The following is an 18,256-nucleotide window of genomic DNA, read 5'->3' on the forward strand; positions in this document are numbered from 1 at the left end:
ATCTCGAAAGTTCTAGTTCATCGACTTCAACCTTTTATGAGTATGTTAATAAGCGACAATCAGAGTGCTTTTATTCGGGGAAGACTCATTAGCGACAATATTCTTGTGGCTCATGAATGCATGCATTTTCTAAAGAATAAAACCCATGGGGGAAACGACATGGCGATAAAGGTTTATATGAGTAAGGCATATGATAGGGTGGAATGGAGTTTTGTGTGGTTTATTATGAAGAAGTTGGGTTTTTGCTCAAAGTGGATTGAATGGATGAAGGCTTGTGTCTCTACTATATCCTATTCTGTTATTGTGGATGGTACACCAACTGGTTTTTTCAAACCAAGTAGGGGTCTCAGACAAGGATACCCCCTCTCACCATATCTATTTCTTTTCTGCGCAGAGGGTCTATCCTATCTGCTCCACAAAGGAGAACAGAATAACCTCTTTCAAGGACTGCGATTAAACATTAGATGTCCGACTATTCATCATCTCCTATTTGCCGACGATTCACTCTTATTTTGTAAAGCTACCCAATACAACTACTCTAATCTATCCCAAATTTTCTAACTATATGGAAGACTAAGTGGACAACAAATTAATTTCTCCAAGTCTGCTGTGTTTTTCAGCAAAAACACCCTTTTACCCATCAGAACTGAACTAGCGGCATCTTTGGAAGTCCCAAATATTGAGACGCAGGATAAATATTTGGGGCTACCCTCCATAGTACACAGATCCAAAAAAGAAACATTTGCTTTTATAAAAGAGAAGGTGGCGAAGAAGCTCTCGCATTGGAAGAAATCATTTCTATCTGCTAGTGGAAGGGAGGTATTGATCAAAGCAGTGGGTTCAGCTATACCAATTTATACTCTGGGCTTTTTCAAACTCCCAGATACCCTCTTGGATGAACTGCACTGAATGATGATGCAATTTTGGTGGGGACAGAAACAGAATGAAAAGAAGATGCAATGGATCAGTTGGGACACTATGACCAGAGAAAAGAATTTTGGGGGTATGGAGTTTAAGGACCTAAAGGCATTCAATCTAGCCATGTTAGCTAAACAAGGATGGAGGCTGATGACTAAACCACATTCTCTTTTCTACAAAATCTTCAAGAATAAGTACTTCAGATACAGATCCTATCTAGAAGCCAAACCAGGAAATCGACCATCCTGGGCTTGGCAGAGTCTTTTGGAAGGAAGGAAAATTTTGGAGAAAGGAGTTAAGTGCAAAGTTTCAATTCAGGAATCTGTCAGAATCAGAGAAGACCCATGGTTTGGGGACCAACCACCATTTCGCATTGCAGTTAATGAATGCAGAGATGAATCGCTTACCTGGGTTAGACAGCTAATCACAGCCGAGGGAGAATGGAATCAACAACTCCTTATGGAAGCCTTTCCACTAGACACAGCTCAGCAAATTCAACAAATTCCTATCACAGAAGAGGAAGACTCGATTATATGGTGCAATAACAACTCAGGAGAGTACTCGGTAAAATCTGGGTATAGTATAGCATACCAATTCTTTCACCCTCCAGTGAATTCACTCCATCCCCGATATGCAGACTCAGAAATGTGAAAGACCTTATGAAAAATGAGAGTAACACCAAATGTCAAATTATTTGCTTGGAGATTAGTCCATGAAGGCATTTCAGTTAAAGCAAAATTGAATGAGAAATTACCACATGTTAGCAGCCTTTGTCCTCGCTGTCAATCGGCGCCGGAGACACCGATGCATGCCATTGTCTTCTTCCCAGAAGTTCTTCAAATTTGGAACAGCTCCCCAGTAGCTAGCACTATTTCTCGCGACCCTAACCTAAAAGCTTGGGATTGGTGGAGTCAATTCATGGAAGCTGAGAAATCCAAACCCAATTTCAGAATCAAAAGTGCTCAGGTGGCTTACCTTCTATGGCAGATTTGGTTGGTGCGGAACACTTTAGTCTTCGAGGACCAACGCCAGGAACCTGGAGAAATTCTGTCTCAGGCGATATTGTTGGAGGAGGAATACTGGCGATATCATTTTCTCAGACCACCTTCTCTATGAACAGTAGTAACTAGCACTTTGGAGCTTCTTTCTTTCTTAATTGTTTTCTTTCTCTCCTTTACCCATTAGATAATTTTTATTTAACATCTCGATTGGAAAATTCCTTTGTCTTGACATAATGTACTCCAGGTATAAAGTTTTTTTATGCAATAAAAAATATATCTTTGAGAAAAAAAATCTTTAAATTTTTGTTGATAATTGTGTAAATACCCCTCACCTTTCATATTCTCTCATATCCCTAACCCTAACAAAAAAATCTCCGCTCCCTCCTTTTCCTCTACCTCTACCCTCCACCCTTCTCCGCCGCCACAACCCCCTTCCACCACCACCACCATCCCCTTCATTCTCCCTCATCCTCCCTTTCCCTCCATCCCCTATCACCAGCTCCTCGTTCATTTGAGCTTGAGCCTCTTTGTCCATTTTTTCGTACCTGGTCAAGTCCCTCTTCACGATTCTCAAGAAGATCACGAAGGTAATGTTGGCGAAAAAAAAGATGATCATGAGTGAGTTAAAGATGGAGAATCAGTGACGGTGTTCCTCCACAGAAGAGTCACACCGTTCCCTCTAAGAAACTTCCCGCACCAGCTCCGGAGCCTGACCTGAAAATCGTCTCGAACCGGTGTCCACTCAAACTTCCAACTGAGGCTGTTCTTTGCTTGGACCACTTTGTTTCTGGTCATCCCAAGGAGAAAAGGGGTTTTTGTAGCAGCAAGTTACCTCCCATGGCAGCTCCTCAGCCTCACGCAGTGGCTTTTGCTGCCGCCATTGATGTCGTCATCGTTCACGACTTCAACAATCCATTTGACCCTTGTGTCTCCTTTTCGGCTTTGGTGGACCTTCTCGAGGTCCCGGTCCGCCACGAGATACTTGTCATTATGGCTGCGGAGCTTAATAGCTTTTTCCTTGGTGAAGAATTCCATTAACAGAAAAATGGTTAGGTGAAGTTGGAAACTAAGCTATATGGCTATGCGAGAAGTGCGTGACTTTCAATTATTTGTGTGCTCGCATAACTCTCTATATATTATACTCTCTCTGCCATTATTGTTTGATGATGATGCGCTCAAATGAACGAGGAACTGGTGATAAGGGATGGAGAGAAAGGGAGGGGATGGTGGTAGTGGAAGGGGGTTGTGGTGAAAGAGAAGGGTGGTAGGTGGAGTGTAGAGGTTTTAAAGCGTTGTGGTTTTATTATTCACATAGCCAACGGTTTTAAACCGTTACCGTTGGCTCCAGGTTTCGGCAACGGTTTTAAAACCGTTGCCAGTTTATAGCCATCTAGGACAACGGTTTTAAAGCGTTACTGTTGATGTCATTTTCGGCAATGGTTTTAATACCATTGCCATTTTATAGTCATCTAAAACAACGGTTTTAAAGCATTACCTTTGGAGTCGTGTTTTGGCAACGGTTTTAACACCATTGTCTTTTGTAACTATTGACAACGATTTTTTGTGATATATAATTTTTTATTTACAATAGTTTTTTTCGTGAATGAAATTAATTTCAGTTTTTTTTTTAAATTATTTAATGTCAATAAATAATCTAAACTATTTTAATTAAGTCACTAAAGAAAAAAATTGAACATTTTCCATCAAATTTAACTTATAAAAATTGCGGAAAAGCTCTGCATACAAGCCATTAGGGCTTGTATGCTTTACAAGTTCATTAAACAATAAAACCAAAATACGCGCTGCTCCACATACGTTGATTACACGCGCTATATAAGATCCCGCGTATATCTAACTACCAAATTTAAAATATTTGTTTCCTTCTTCGTTTTCGTTATTTTGAGATTTGGTTGTTCTTCTTCTCGCGCGTCTTCCCTCGTTCTTCTCCATCGTTCTTTTCCTCTCCTTTTCTCACTGGTATGTTCTTCGTTTACGTTACTTTTTTCTCTCTCTGCAACTCGAGCTTCGTTTTCTATTTTGATTTGTTGTTTTCTGAAATCAAAGTTTGAACTCATTTTGAAGATAATGGATCATTCAACCTCAGATTGTCAGCTGAATCCAGGCGAAGTGGATTATGAATTTGAATCTAACGAAGTTCCTGAGGTTTGATTTACATAATGAATTTTCTTTCAGTAATTTGTATAGCATTGTGTAGTTGAAAAATTACTGAACATTGACTGTGAAACTAACACGTTAACATGAATATGTCGATTCAATGTATTAGTTGTGATTAATTACCTGGAATTTATAGCAGACGCTCGGGTGTAGATCAGGTCTTTTTTTGGTTGTATTTTTGCTAGAAGTGTGGGTGTATCTACACTACTGGTTTTGTTATTTTAATTGAGTTGTTGTTTTTTAGGTGTATTATATCAGACATGATTGGGTGTGTTTTTAGTTTTTGACATGGTGTATTCTGCAGCCTGTGTATTTACAGTTTATGGCTTTAAAGGTCATTATGTAGTTGAGTTGTTGCGGTTCGGGTGTATCATATTAGGCATGATTGGGTGTATTTAAATCATATATATGGGTGTATTTACAGTTTCTGACACGGTGTATTGTGCAGCCTCTCTCGGTTGTTGATGACGAACTTGTTCCGAAGGTTGGAATGACCTTTACCACCCTTGAAGATGCTGGAAAATTTTACAGGAACTACGCCAAGGCTGCAGGTTTCTCTACAAGAGTTCAGTGCACAAATAGGAAGGGAAACGAGATTAAGAATCAACTGATTACATGTAGCAGAGAGGGAAAATGGAAATCTAAAATATCTCCGACCGAGAAGACCAATCCGACAGCCGGTTTAAACTGTCATGCAAGAATTTATATACACACATTGAAGGATGTCGGTGCTTGGATCATTTCAAAGGTTGTGCTCGATCATTCACACCCCTGCTGTCCAAGCAAAGCAGAGATGCTCAAACAGCACAGGGAACTAAGCATGTCCATTCGTCGTACAATAGAGAATAACGAGGAGGCCGGTATCAGACCAAGCAAAACCTACCAATCATTTGTTGCGGCTGCCGGGGGTCACCGTGAGTTAAATTTTATCAAAAAGGATGTGAGGAATTATATTACCAGGGAAGTGCGGAATGTTTCCGAACAAGAAGATGCAAAGGAATTCGGGAAATATTTGTTAAGAATGAAAGAGAAGAATCAGAATTTCTTTTTTGAGCTCCAACTTGAAGAGGATCAATCGATTAAGCTGGCTTTTTGGGCCGATGCAAGAAGCAGAGCCGTCTTTGAGTATTTCGGAGACGTCATTTCATTCGACACCACCTACAATACAAACAGGTAACAAACTGCCCCTGTTTATGATGCTAAATTAATGTATTTTTACGAATCCGCAGCAGAGGTGTATATTGGCTGTTTCTTTGGGTGTATACGAAGCATTTGTTGGGGTGTACCTGATGATTTTGCATTTTGCACTATGGTAATTTGTTTCAGGTATAATTTGGTCTGTGGTTCTTTTGTCGGGGTGAATCACCACGGTCAGTCAACACTTCTCGGATGTTCTTTGATGAAGAACGAAGAAATTGAATCATTCAAATGGTTATTTCAATGCTGGCTTTGTTGCATGGGAGGAAACGCTCAGAAAGGGTTTCTCACCGATCAGTACGCATCAATGAAAAGGGCTTTAGAGGCCTGTATGCCAACAACGATTCACCGTTGGTGTATTTGGCACATCATGAAGAAGATTCCAAGCAAATTAAACGGGTACAAGGGAAATGCCGATATCGAACAAGAAATGAGCCAAGTTGTTTGGAACTCTCACAGCTAAGACTCATTCGATAGGAATTGGAACGATTTTCTGCTGAATTTTGGTCTTGCGGACAACAAGTGGCTTTTAGGTAATGTCTTTTTAAAATCTGCAGCAGAGGTGTAAATTGCATGTTCCCTCTGGTGTATTTACAGTCTGTGTTTGGGTGTATTATGAAGATCTGTACGAAGACCGTCACATATGGGTTCCTATCTATCTGGATCACCACTTCTGGGCAGGGATGAGAAGCACACAAAGGAGCGAGAGCATGCATTCATTTTTTAACAAGTATATCACCCGGAACAGCTCGCTTATTCAGTTCGTCAAACAATACGATAATTGCCTCGGAAGCAGGGAGCAAGCAGAGAGAGAATCAGATGCTGTAGATTTTCATACGGTCATACAGTGTGCAACCGAATCCTCCATTGAAGCTCAGTTTCAAGATGCGTACACTCATGCAAAGTTTAGGGAAGTCCAAGCGCAATTCAGAGGAAAGGCAAATTGCATCACCAGATTAACGAATTCCGCTCTAGGCTATTCAGTATACGAAGTCGGAGAACAAGTTTCCAGCTCAATATTCAACAAGTTCGTGGTTACTTACGACTCAGTTGCAGCCGAGGTAAAACGCCAATGCTTATTATTCGAGTCGAGAGGGATACTGTGCCGTCACGCACTAAGCGTGTTAAGCTTCGAACAAGTAAGCCAAGTGTCCCCTAGATATATACTGGAACGATGGAGCAAGAAGGTAAAGAGGCGACACACACATCAAGAGCAGCCACGACGAGCCACTGATGGAGCCAAGAAGCAAGAGGTTCGACCAATTGGTTTTTCGTTCGCAAAATATTTGCGAATTTGCCTCCGAATCGGATGAGCTGACTGCAATTCTGCACCGTGCGTACGATAACGTCATGGCCGAGATGGAATCATTAAAAGCCAAAAGGAAGGGGACATCTTCTTTATCCCACGAAGACGCCAACTTGGAATCCGTTAACGAGCTTCAAAGCCCGCCAAGGATTCGAACAAGAGGACGTCTAAAAAATAGGCTAGTTCAAAGCTGGAGAAACAGATCGCAAATGCCACAACGAAGAAGAAGACGAAAGTTTTAAGCGAGGTAAAAGTAATGTTCTTTAAATTTGTGGCGATTGAGTTTATTTTTCTCGTTAATAGTTTAGCTAATGTGTGAGTGTTATATTCAGATAAACCTATTTGATGCTGCATCAGCGGTGCATTCAAATTCCAGCCAATATCAAGGACACGTTATGAATTATCAGTTCAGGGTACCAGCAGCGGAGGATAACTCTTTGGGTGTATAGTTTTATAGAATATGGGTGTAAAAGCACCGTTCTTTTGGGTGTATTTTTGTTAATTCACAATTTACATATAGACACATATATAGATTCATATAGAACAAAAGCTCTAAAAATTCGCAGGTTATGGGTGTATATTTGATTTGATGTTTTTCTTCATATTTTAGTACATGTAATTCATACATTTTGAATACAGCACATACAGTTTGGGTGTATATTTTATGCAATCTTGGGTGTATTATTAGACTTGCGTTGGGTGTAACAGTTTATAATTTGCATTTATATATGCCTTGATTTTTTCCTTCATATTTTACCACCTGTAATACAGGTTTTGAATACAGCACAGACAGTTTAACAGCACAGATAGTTTAACTATGGAAAAAAATATACATGGAATAGAAGTTGTTGATAAATGGCAAATATTTACATCATTTGTTGAATTTACAAACTACCCAGCAGTTGGATTACGCAGTTTCTATATCAGCAGAATTTATCTGACAAAACGGACTCAATAATACAGAGGATGGCTTCGACAGCCTTATAGCACTACTCTCTCTAATTGTCCGATCTCTCTGTTTATTCATCTCACTAAATAGTATCCGGGAAGCATACTCCACTCTATAGTGGTCCACCTCCTCCTATAATTAAAAAGTATATTCTGTTTAAACAGCAATATTAATTCAGTAAAGTAATACAGAGTTAGATAGTTCTAAAGACAGCTACCTGTTTCCAATTATCCCAGTTATACTTCCCCTTTTTAATGTTTTCCGGCTCAATTAACTCAAGCCACTTCATAACGTAGATAGCGTAGTCATAGCTGAAAACGAAGAAAATAGATTATAAATCTCATTTAGGAAAGTTTAATGTTCAGAGTCACAAATTTATACCTTGTTTTTTGGCCTGATATTTTAACATATGATGCTTTAATTTCCTTCTCCTTCTCGTCTTTCTGCAGAGGTTCCCCGCCGGCATATGCTCTCAATCTTGAAAATACATATCTCTTAAATACCAAAACAAATCAGTAATACACCCGAATAAATGCACAAGATACACCCAACTGAATGGACAACATACACCCAACACAACTAACGAAATAGACCTATCTATTATAGTAAAGAAGACAGAGGCAACTTACAGTGAATTTATTAATCTGCTTTCTCTCTTCGGTTGGAGCTTTTTTGTGTAGCGGGTCAAGTATATGACATTTCCGCTTCGTTGTATTTATCAGCCATAACCACCAATGCCCCGAGTGGCAAACAGGTGCAAAAATCTGAAGGATTGCCACATTTCAACAGTACGTTATTTTATTTGGCATATAAGTAAATAAGCGTACTAACAAATTTAGCAAACGAAAACTTACATATGGATGCGAAGTTAATTTTTTTCTATCTATGAAGGGAATAAAACTCGGGTAGTCTTCCACCCTGAATTCCTTATTCGTTTTCGGTGATATGAATTCCCCCTCTGGGTGATCCGAAAGTGCCATGCTCTGCAAGAATTGCAAAACAAGAAATGAAATACTGAAAATAAACAACTTACACCCAATCGAACGTAAAAAATACAACCAATTCAATACAGAAAATACACCCAAAGTTCGTAGAAGTAACACTTACCACAATATTGGGGGGGAGACAGTATATTTGTTCTTGAAACCTCTTTTCATTTTTCTGGTTGAGGATGAGGCAGATGGCAGATACAATCTAGAAATATATGCCGAAATCAATTTTACATTAATAAACATTGCAGTTGACTTTGGTGCAAAAACATTAATGTTATTCTAATATTACCTGAGATTCTATATCACTTTTTGCCTGGAGGGATGCAAGGTGCATTCTCATCAAAATGTATTCATGTTGGGCAATGAGAGTGCACATCTCCTCATACTCGTTAGTATTGCCATCTGCGTCTTCCTTCAGTCTCGTCCCCCAGATGTAGCACTTTTGTTTCATATCATCCGTAATCTGATTTATTGCCCCAGGAGTTTCAAAATTCGCAGAACTTTCTCCCCCAGTCTCCCTCTGAATTTGTGGACTTTTGTTTTTTCCCTTCGCCGCACTGCTTGCTATTTTTTGGACCAAATCGTCCAATTGTTCTAGCAAATTTGCAGCTTCAGGAGATTTTGCCCTTTCTGTCTCCTGCGTTGACGCCCCCTCCTGGCTTGAATCAGTCAATCTAAGGCTGAATGATGGCACCCCTGGATCTGTTTTAGGAATATAGGTTGCTGTCCGTGCCATCATCAACAGGGCAGCAGCGTCTTCTGCGGCTGGATAACTGTGTCATCATGTATAAGAATAAGAATAAGAATAAGAATAAGAATAAGAATATACAGATGATAAGAAAAGATTGATTTTAGTCTGATGAACTTACATTTTAGTTGGAGCTGGGGGAATCGTGGGTGTGGTCTCTTGAAGTTGTTTAGCGGTTTCAGGAGTGCTGCACAATTACAAAAAATTAATGATGGCATAAAAAAAACTAATAAGGAACAATATACACCCAAACTGTTAGCAAATATACACCCAAACTCTAAAAAAATATACACCCAATACTATTTCTTACGTTTCTGTAGTCCCTTCAATCTGTAGCATAGGGGTTGGTTCAAAATTTGTCTCAGTGGTTGTTTGGGATGCCGGCGCAAAAACCTGAATCGGGACTCTAAACAAGAAGAAAAATGAAAGGTTAACAACGCCTTTGAAAATAATAAGGTTATAAGGTTGAAATATTATTGGAAAACTCACATTGCAAGCGCTTCCGACGGTGTCTGTTCCCTCACAACCATCATATTCGAATCAGACAGACTCAACCTAAAATACACCCAAAGAAGGTCAAAAAATACACCCGAACAATTCAAAAAGAAGACAGGCTTTGTTTTTTGAGAACTTACATACTTGCAGTTTTTGCTTTTTTTTCCTGCCTTTTTTTTCTTGAATAAAATAATAAAGGGCTTTTTTTTCTAAAAAAATTATATACATAATTAGAAGTAGAAGGGTAATAGAAGAACAAAAGTAACGGTTATTTGAAAGAGAAATTACATGCTCTGTGACGGCTGGTTTACACTACTCTGTTTTGTGCGTCCTTGAGAGGAAGGATCATCACTTCCCAAGTTCACAGCCGATATTCTAAAACAGATTTCATGTTATTCAGACAAAATAAGATACAGGTATAAAATACACTCAAATGAATGCACAAGATACAACCAATCGAATGGACAATATATACCCAACACAACAAACGAAATATCCCAACTTAATAAATAACATACACCCAACTTGATCAACACAATACACCGAAATGGTTCCACAAAATACACCCAAATCATGATAACAAGATTTTATTAAATAAAGCTTCTTACGTTTCAGAGGACACATAGTGAGCTTCTGTCAATCGCAGGTCAGCTTGGTTCTCCTTGCGAAATAAGAAACAATTATTAGCATACAAAACACACCAAAATATGAAATAGACAGCCCAGCAAGACATACCCCTCTGCAGCAGATTTATCAACGTTTTGCCTTAGCCATTCATCCAGTTCGTCACTTGATATTTCATATCTCTCACTACATTCATAAAAGAAGATGTTAACAAAAATAATTACGATGATAGACGGTAATATAGCTTACGAGGTACTGTACCCATCAAAGTATTGATCTTCTTCAGGAGGTGAATCCTCCACAACAACTTTTTTCTTTTTTGGTTGTGTTCTGGGTGGAAAAAAAAGAGTACCAATCAGAAATAAAAAATTAATTTTATCACAGAATATTATCCAAAGAAGTGCTTACTTTTTTGGTGTTGTTTTTGTCTTTTTCTTTTTCTTTTCCTTCTCCACCGGTGATGATTCTTCGCTCCTATAAGTTAATAAGAGACATTTCAGTTAATACACGAAATCTTTATAATGAAGCCAAAAGAAAGGAGTAATAATTTCAGGACATTACTCATCACTTGATTCAGATTCAGATTCAGATTCTGAATTAGAATCTGACTCCTCTTGACTCTTCTTTCTTTTTCTGGAGTCCATTCTGGAAGGCAAACAATCATCATTTAGAACATACTAAAAAATACACGCAAATGAATGCACAAGATACACCCAACTGAATATACAATATACACCCAACGCAGCAAACGAAACACACCCAGCTTAATAAACTACATACACCCAACGTGATCAACAAAATACACCTAACTCGAAAAAGAAATTACACCCAAGTATGGTACTTACTTTTTCCCCTTTTTGCTGCGGTGTTTTCTTCCTGAATCCTCTGAGTCTTCTTGAGTCTCAGACTTAGAGGTAGAAGTGTCACTGTCAGTAGTTGTTTCTGTCTCCAAAGACGATGTTGAACTCGCCTTCCTTTTTTTTGTTTTTTTGATTTCTTGTTTTTTTTTCTTTTTTTTCCTTTTTTTTCATTTTTTCTCTTGCTCTTGTCTCCGCCATCTTCACAATCCCCTGAAACATTAGATATTTTAGCTAGCAGCATTCAGGTAAATAAAATACAAGTAACATATTATGTTTACTTACCAAAATTTCCTCTCTTTCTGCAGTCATTCTTTCCACCAACTCCTCCTTAGTCCAGTTGGCAATCCAGGGCTTTGGTGGTCTTTCAGCCCTCTTCTTGCCTTTGTTTTTTGAAAGATGAAAGTAAATTATCATCAGGGCGAAGAGGCAGCCATCAATTGTCTTCTTCTTTTTCTCCTTGTAGTCTGTGATGCCCTTGACCATGAAGGTCAAAACATGCCCCCCCCAGTTTCTCTCCGATATGCCGTCCATCTTAAAAATTGGGGCCAAGTGCACAAATGATATTTTGTTTATCGTCGTTGGCAAAAGGAAGGCCATCTGTATATAGAGGATGAATATCCTCTTGAACATCAGGCGTTCCTCTTCGTTGCCAACGCCGATTTCCATCATTTCATCGGTAAGACTTTTGAGGGTCTTACCCTGGAATCTTCTAAAAATTATTTTGTCATCATCAGAAAGTTTCTTATACTCAACTTTCTCAAGAAATAGATCTCCTACAAAAAGGAAAACAACAAAGTATCCAAGTCGGTTCAAATACACCCAAGCATCAACCTAAATACACGCAAGCATCAACTTAATATACACCTATAATTTTAAGCCAGTTACCTGTTGCATTGATGCCAAGCGCATGACCTATTGTTTTTGGTGTTATTTGGAAAGAACCATATCCTCTTTTCAGTCTGTTCTCCCCAAGTTTGAAGTTGTTTGCCAGCTCCCTTAACAGTTGGTGATCCACCCTCAGTGGTGGGATGTGCATCAACCCACCGAATTCGAGATCCCTCACAATCGCCTTCTTCTCCTCACTCATGTTTCTGAACTTATCACTTAGGAGATGTGTGGCACACTTAAGGTCTTTTGTTTGGTTTTTTGCTGCCATTTTCTCTGAAACGAAAAATACACCCAAAGATATCAGTAAGATACACCCATATATATGAGTCAGATACACCCATTAATAACAGTAAGATACACGCATATATGAGTAAGATACACCCATTGATAACAGTAAGATACACCGATATGTAAGAATCAGATACACCCATTGATAACAGTGAGATACTCCCATAGATATGATTCAGATATAGTATCCATATATATCAGTCAGATATCACTCAAACATGCTTCAATATCAAGCCACATTACAAGGTCAAGCAGTATACACCCCCAATCTACAGAATAAACCCCCAAAAATCAGTTACCAGAAGATCTAGAACAACAAGAATAACAGGATAACTTAGAACAACAACGTAGAAGAACAGTGTAACAAAGAAGCAAGAGTAACAGTAAACCCTAGAACAACGACATAGAAGGAAAGTAAAACGTAGTTTGTAATATGGAAAATATACATGAATCTTAATGAACTTACGTTGAGTATTGTTGCTTTGTTTTCTCTTCAGATTCTTGATGGAGAGTTTGATGGTGTTTTAACGGAGGTTTCGAACAATGACTTGTATATTTTGAACTTTGATTTTCGCTCGAAAATGGAAGAGTTTCCTTGTTTTCGAAGCGTTTTGAGAAGTGGAAGAAGTGGAAGAGTTTGCCATACGTAACCGTTTGAGTGTTGAGCACGTGAAGGTGACGCTCCATGTAATCTCTCTTGATGCGCGTGACTTGTATTTTGGCTAGGCCAACTTGTAAGCTTGTAAGCTTGTATGTGTAGCAGGCCCATAAAAATTGTTGTAAGATCCACAATATCATCTAAGTTTGCAAAAAATATAATAACAAAAAGAGAGTTGAAATAGCTAAGTAGCAAATAGTCATCATGTCCACAAGTTCATGACTTTTACTCTGTAACATTTGCTTTTAAAAAGTTGACCTTAATCAATTTCGATTTCCCCTTCAACATAGTTTTCCTCTTCATGCGCATCATTGTTCGGATTCCCTAAAGTGCTTCCTAATTGAGCAGCTAACATGTCAAGGTCCACTCCTGAGCTTTTTTGTTGCAGCATCATCTTAACAAGCGATTTTAGTTCATTTACTTCTTTTTGCATCACATCAACCTTATTCTCTAATGTTGCTTTCTCAGTTGCATGTTGCTGCTTAAGGGTGGCAATTTCCTCACTAAAACCAAATTAGCACTAATCAGCACTAAAATCAAACGGCAGCAAGCGAAAATGGCAATCAGCAGCAATATAACTAATTAAACTAAGAAAATGTAACTAGGAAAAAAAATTGAGAACCTGCAGAAGAAGCAGAAACAAAAAATGGCAAGCAGAAACAGAATCTAATTAAACTAAAGTAACAAATTACCAAATTCGATTCACAAATTGGAATTCAATTAACACAAATTTTTAGAAATTTTGGCAGCATTCTAGCATTAAATATGACATTTCTGAATTTAACAAATTAACCCATATGAACTCACTAAAACCAAATCAGCACTAATCAGCAAGATCAGCACTAAACAGCAAAATCAGCACTAAAATCAAATCAGCACAAACAGCAAAATCAGCACTAAACAGCAAAATCAACACTCAAACCAAATCAGCACAAACAGCAAAATCAACCCATATGAACTCACTAAAACCAAATCAGCACTAATCAGCACTAAAATCAAACGATAGCAAGCGAAAATGGCAATCAGCAACAATATAACTAATTAAACTAAGAAAATGTAACCAGGGAAAAAAATTGAGAACCTGCAGAAGAAGCAGAAACAGAAACTAATTAAACTAAAGTAACAAATTACCAAATTCGATTCACAAATTGGAATTCAATTAACACAAATTTTTAGAAATTTTGGCAGCATTCTGGTAGTAAATAGGACATTTCTAAATTTAAACAAAGAGCAAAATCAACCCATATAAACTCACTAAAATCAAATCAGCACTAATCAAGATCAATTTATGTGAATTAAATGGCAGCAAGTGAAAATGGCAATTAGCAGCAACCAAAAAGTTCAACCTAAATCCACTACAAATCATATTAGTATACTTCCTAACCACCTATAATCCACTAAGCATGCATAACTAAATTGACTAATTTAACAAAAACTGAACAAACTAATTAAACTAAGAAAATGTAAACAGGGGAAAAAATTGAGAACCTGCAAAAAGTTTATCTTTCAAAGTATTGTCTAAGTTCTCAGCCTCAGTTGGATTAATATAATCCTTGTCCTGCTCCTCTATAATATCTCCTTCATTCTCATCCAATTGCTCTTCACCATCAGGTTCATTGTTAAGTTTAAAAAATGTATCAATCGGCATTGAAGTAAATTGACGTGTTTTTCCCTTCTTAGTTGGCCTTTCTTGCATGCTGCCACAATCTTCAATATCATCTTCAATTGTGGTCTCTTTTCTCTTCAAATCTTGACTCATTCTAGAATCTACTTCTATAGTATTCTTGTGAGCCATAGCAGTAGATTTAGAAGGAAGTTCTTTTTCTTGTCTACATGTTGATCCTTGTGAGTGAGTCATACTTGCTTCCATATGTTCTTTACTTTTCTTCAAATTCTGCCCTTTTTCTTTTGCAACTTTTGGCTTTTTTACAAAATTCTGCTTATCGTTTGCTTGGACACTATTTTTTCTTAACTTCTGCTCCCTTTCCCTATCACTAAGGGTTTTTATCCTCTTAAGTGGTGGTGGTGGTTGATGTTGCTGCTGACCAGAAGACATCTTTTCTCGCTTAATTTTCATATTTTTGAAGAACTTTGCACGTAATTCAGCACTTTGCACGCAATGAATTTTTTGAACATTTTCTGAAAAAGAAAATAAAATAATGAGATTAGTATACATTGTAAAAATATGGATTAATCTCTGAATGCGATCAATAATGCGCAAATCAAAGAACAAGTCACTCTTTCTTCAATCAGATTCTCCATGTTCCTCCATCCACGCTCACCGCACCATGTTAAAATTTGATGTGTGAGTGGAGAAGAACACATAACCAGAGAAACTGAGATGAAAGTAAGTGATAAACTTGCATTAATGAAGAATCACACTAATTACAATACTAATAGCAACTATATATATGGCTATACTATTCTAACTAACTTTGTACAGCTCAACAAAACTAATGATAACAGACTTCAACAAATTGCCTAACTAAAGCAAGGGAGTACTAAGGGAGTACTACTTCTAACTTCCTATTAAATAATTAATCAGCAACCATTATAATCAAGTAACATATCATACATGTGTATAAGACAAATTTAGAATATTCCAAAAGGAATGGGAGATTGCTAGTTTCGTTGAATTAACTTATTAACTTATTTGAATTATTATGAAAATCATTAAGTGCGATAAAAAAAACAGGTCTGCTGTTTGGGTACCTTTTTTAAATGAGTGTTATCCCCACACCTGCATATGAATTTTTAAAAGCTAATGTAAAATAAGTGCTTACACAGTGCTAGCTTGTTGAGTTTTAACTAAACTATGCGCAAGGAATAGCTGCAACTTTAATAAATGGGATATACCAGAACATTATGCAGTTCACAGTTCACAATTCACAATTATGCAGTCCAAATTATGCGGTTCACAGTTCACAAACATTACCACTTTCCTTTCTTCTTCTTAAATCCAACAAAAATATCCAAGTCCCAACAGCCAATCAAGCCCTAACTAAGCTACAATAGCAACTATATATATGGCTATACTATTCTAACTAACTTTGTACAGCTCAACAAAACTAATGATAACAGACTTCAACAAATTGTCTAACTAAAGCAAGGGAGTACTACTTCTAACTTCCTATTAAATAATTAATCAGCAACCATTATAATCAAGTAACATATCATACATGTGTATAAGACAAATTTAGAATATTCCAAAGGGAATGAGAGATTGCTAGTTTCATTGAATTAACTTATTAACTTATTTGAATTATTATGAAAATCATCAAGTGCGATAAAAAAAAGGTCTGCTATTTCGGTACCTTTTTTAAATGAGTGTTATCCCCACACCTGCATATGAATTTTTAAAAGCTAATGTAAAATAAGTGCTTACACAGTGCTAGCTTGTTGAGTTTTAACTAAACCATGCACAAGGAATAGCTGCAACTTTAATAAATGGGATATACCAGAACATTATGCAGTTCAGAGTTCACAATTATGCAATTCAAATTATGCAGTTCACAGTTCACAAACATTACCACTTTCCTTTCTTCTTCTTAAATCCAACAAAAATACCCAAGTCCTAACATCCAATCAAGCCTTAACTAAGCTACAGAAAATCAGATAAGAAAAACACTTACCACAGATGACAACTGTAACCGCCGATGTAGTGAAGCAGCAGCAGCAAAGCAGAAGCGGCGAAGTACAACCCAGTGAAGTAGAAGCAGCGAAGCAGAACAGGGGAGAAGCAGCGAAGTAGAAGACACAAGGACGCCGCGGAGAACGGAGAAGCACTGAAGCCGCGGAGAGGAGAGACTCAGCGACGCCGGGAAGGAGGAGGTCGCGACAATTTGGGGAAGACGCAGCGACGATGATGTGCGACGATGGTGAGTTGCGATTTAGGGCTTCCTGCTCCTGCTGACTTGCGATTTCGAGCTTCCTGGTAAGCTGCGGTTTGATCTCGGAATCTAAAGGCGTGGGTTAGGGTTGATGGTAAGGTGGAGGGAGGAAGAGCGATGTTCTTTGTGGTTTCGAAGAAAAGAATGAAAGCGCGCGTCTCTACTGATTTTACTGAAGGCCCTTCTTAGTTCCTAGTGACAAATTGTTTTAATATATTTATTTATTTATTTTAAAATTGTTTTAATTTTATTTTTTATATTAATATTTGTTATATATTTATATTAAAAATAAATTATATTTATTATAAGTTTATTGTAACTTTATGTTTTCAAAATATAATACTTTTTATATATTTATAATAATAATATATAATATTTATTATAAATTTATTTTAATTTTATTTTTTTAAAAATAATATTTGTTATTTGTTTATAGCAATAGGTTTTGAGTATTTTATAAATTCAGTATTTATAGAAAAAATAGTTTAAATTTATATAATTATCTGAAATTATTTTTATTGGTATTATTTAATTTGTATAATTATTTAAATAATATTAGATAATGGTTGTTTCATAAAAAACTATTGTAATGGTTGTAAAACCGTTCTTTAAAATAGTCAAAGAGAACGGTTTTATTTTGTTACTATAGCGTAATGAAAAAATGAACTTCAACAGCAACACTGTAAAAACCGTTGTCTGAGACCATCTAATGGAACGGTTTTAAAGTGTAGCATTTCGGCAACGGTTTCAATGCGTTTCTTTTGTACAATACTTTAAACAACGAAAAACAAACTGTTGGCTAAAAATAAATCATTGTAATGGTTATAAAACTGTTCTTTAAAATAGTCAAAGAGAACGGTTTTAATTTGTTGCTATAAAATAATGAAAAATTGAATTCAACAGTAACACTACAAAAAGCCGTTGTCTAAAACTATCTAAGAGAACGGTTTTAAGGCGTTGCAAAATTTGGCGTTGCTAAAGGCCATATTTGTTGTAGTGTATTTAGTTAAAAATATTAGTAATAATATCTTTTTCAGATTTTTTTTAATATTATTACTTATTTTTTAGATATTAAAAATTATTAATATTTAAATTGGATTGAACTTTTATTTATACTAGACTAAATGCTAAATAATTTTTTTTTAAATTAAATTATACATAATAACTTATTACTATTAATGTTTTCTAAAAAAGCTGGGGCCGAGACCTTCACTCGCCCCCTTTATGTCCGTCCCTGTTTATACCCATTTTGGTCTTATTTTCTAGT

General features: G+C 36.9%; 2 protein-coding genes across 2 annotated transcripts; one reads left to right on the forward strand and one right to left on the reverse strand.

The window, feature by feature from the left end:
* The first annotated feature begins 1,584 nt into the window (after positions 1–1,584).
* On the forward strand, positions 1,585–2,034 carry LOC107627307 (uncharacterized). Its single transcript, XM_016330155.1, has one exon. It carries the CDS (start codon positions 1,585–1,587, stop codon positions 2,032–2,034), a length of 450 nt encoding a protein of 149 aa, XP_016185641.1.
* Positions 2,035–7,504: 5,470 nt separating this feature from the next.
* Positions 7,505–10,514, reverse strand: LOC107613883 (uncharacterized). Its single transcript, XM_021109313.2, has 12 exons — positions 10,390–10,514; positions 10,070–10,156; positions 9,776–9,841; positions 9,597–9,692; positions 9,408–9,473; positions 8,828–9,311; positions 8,654–8,740; positions 8,401–8,529; positions 8,176–8,310; positions 7,928–8,040; positions 7,764–7,857; positions 7,505–7,678 (listed from the first exon to the last, which is right to left on the reverse strand). Exons 1-12 carry the CDS (start codon positions 10,512–10,514, stop codon positions 7,505–7,507), a joined length of 1,656 nt encoding a protein of 551 aa, XP_020964972.1.
* Between the last annotated feature and the right edge of the window lie 7,742 nt (positions 10,515–18,256).

The sequence above is a fragment of the Arachis ipaensis genome, chromosome B2 (assembly GCF_059453495.1).
Source record: "Arachis ipaensis isolate K30076 ecotype BB chromosome B2, ASM5945349v1, whole genome shotgun sequence".
Taxonomy (NCBI): Eukaryota; Viridiplantae; Streptophyta; class Magnoliopsida; order Fabales; family Fabaceae; genus Arachis; species Arachis ipaensis.

Coding starts and splice junctions, on each gene's coding strand:
- LOC107627307 (XM_016330155.1), top strand. CDS start 1,585: ATGAGAGTAACACCAAATGTCAAATTATTTGCTTGGAGATTAGTCCAT.
- LOC107613883 (XM_021109313.2), bottom strand. CDS start 10,514: ATGTCTTGCTGGGCTGTCTATTTCATATTTTGGTGTGTTTTGTATGCT. Junction 9,474..9,596: donor ATTGAAGGGACTACAGAAAC/GTAAGAAATAGT, acceptor GTAATTGTGCAG/CACTCCTGAAACCGCTAAAC. Junction 8,741..8,827: donor AAAGTGATATAGAATCTCAG/GTAATATTAGAA, acceptor ATATATTTCTAG/ATTGTATCTGCCATCTGCCT.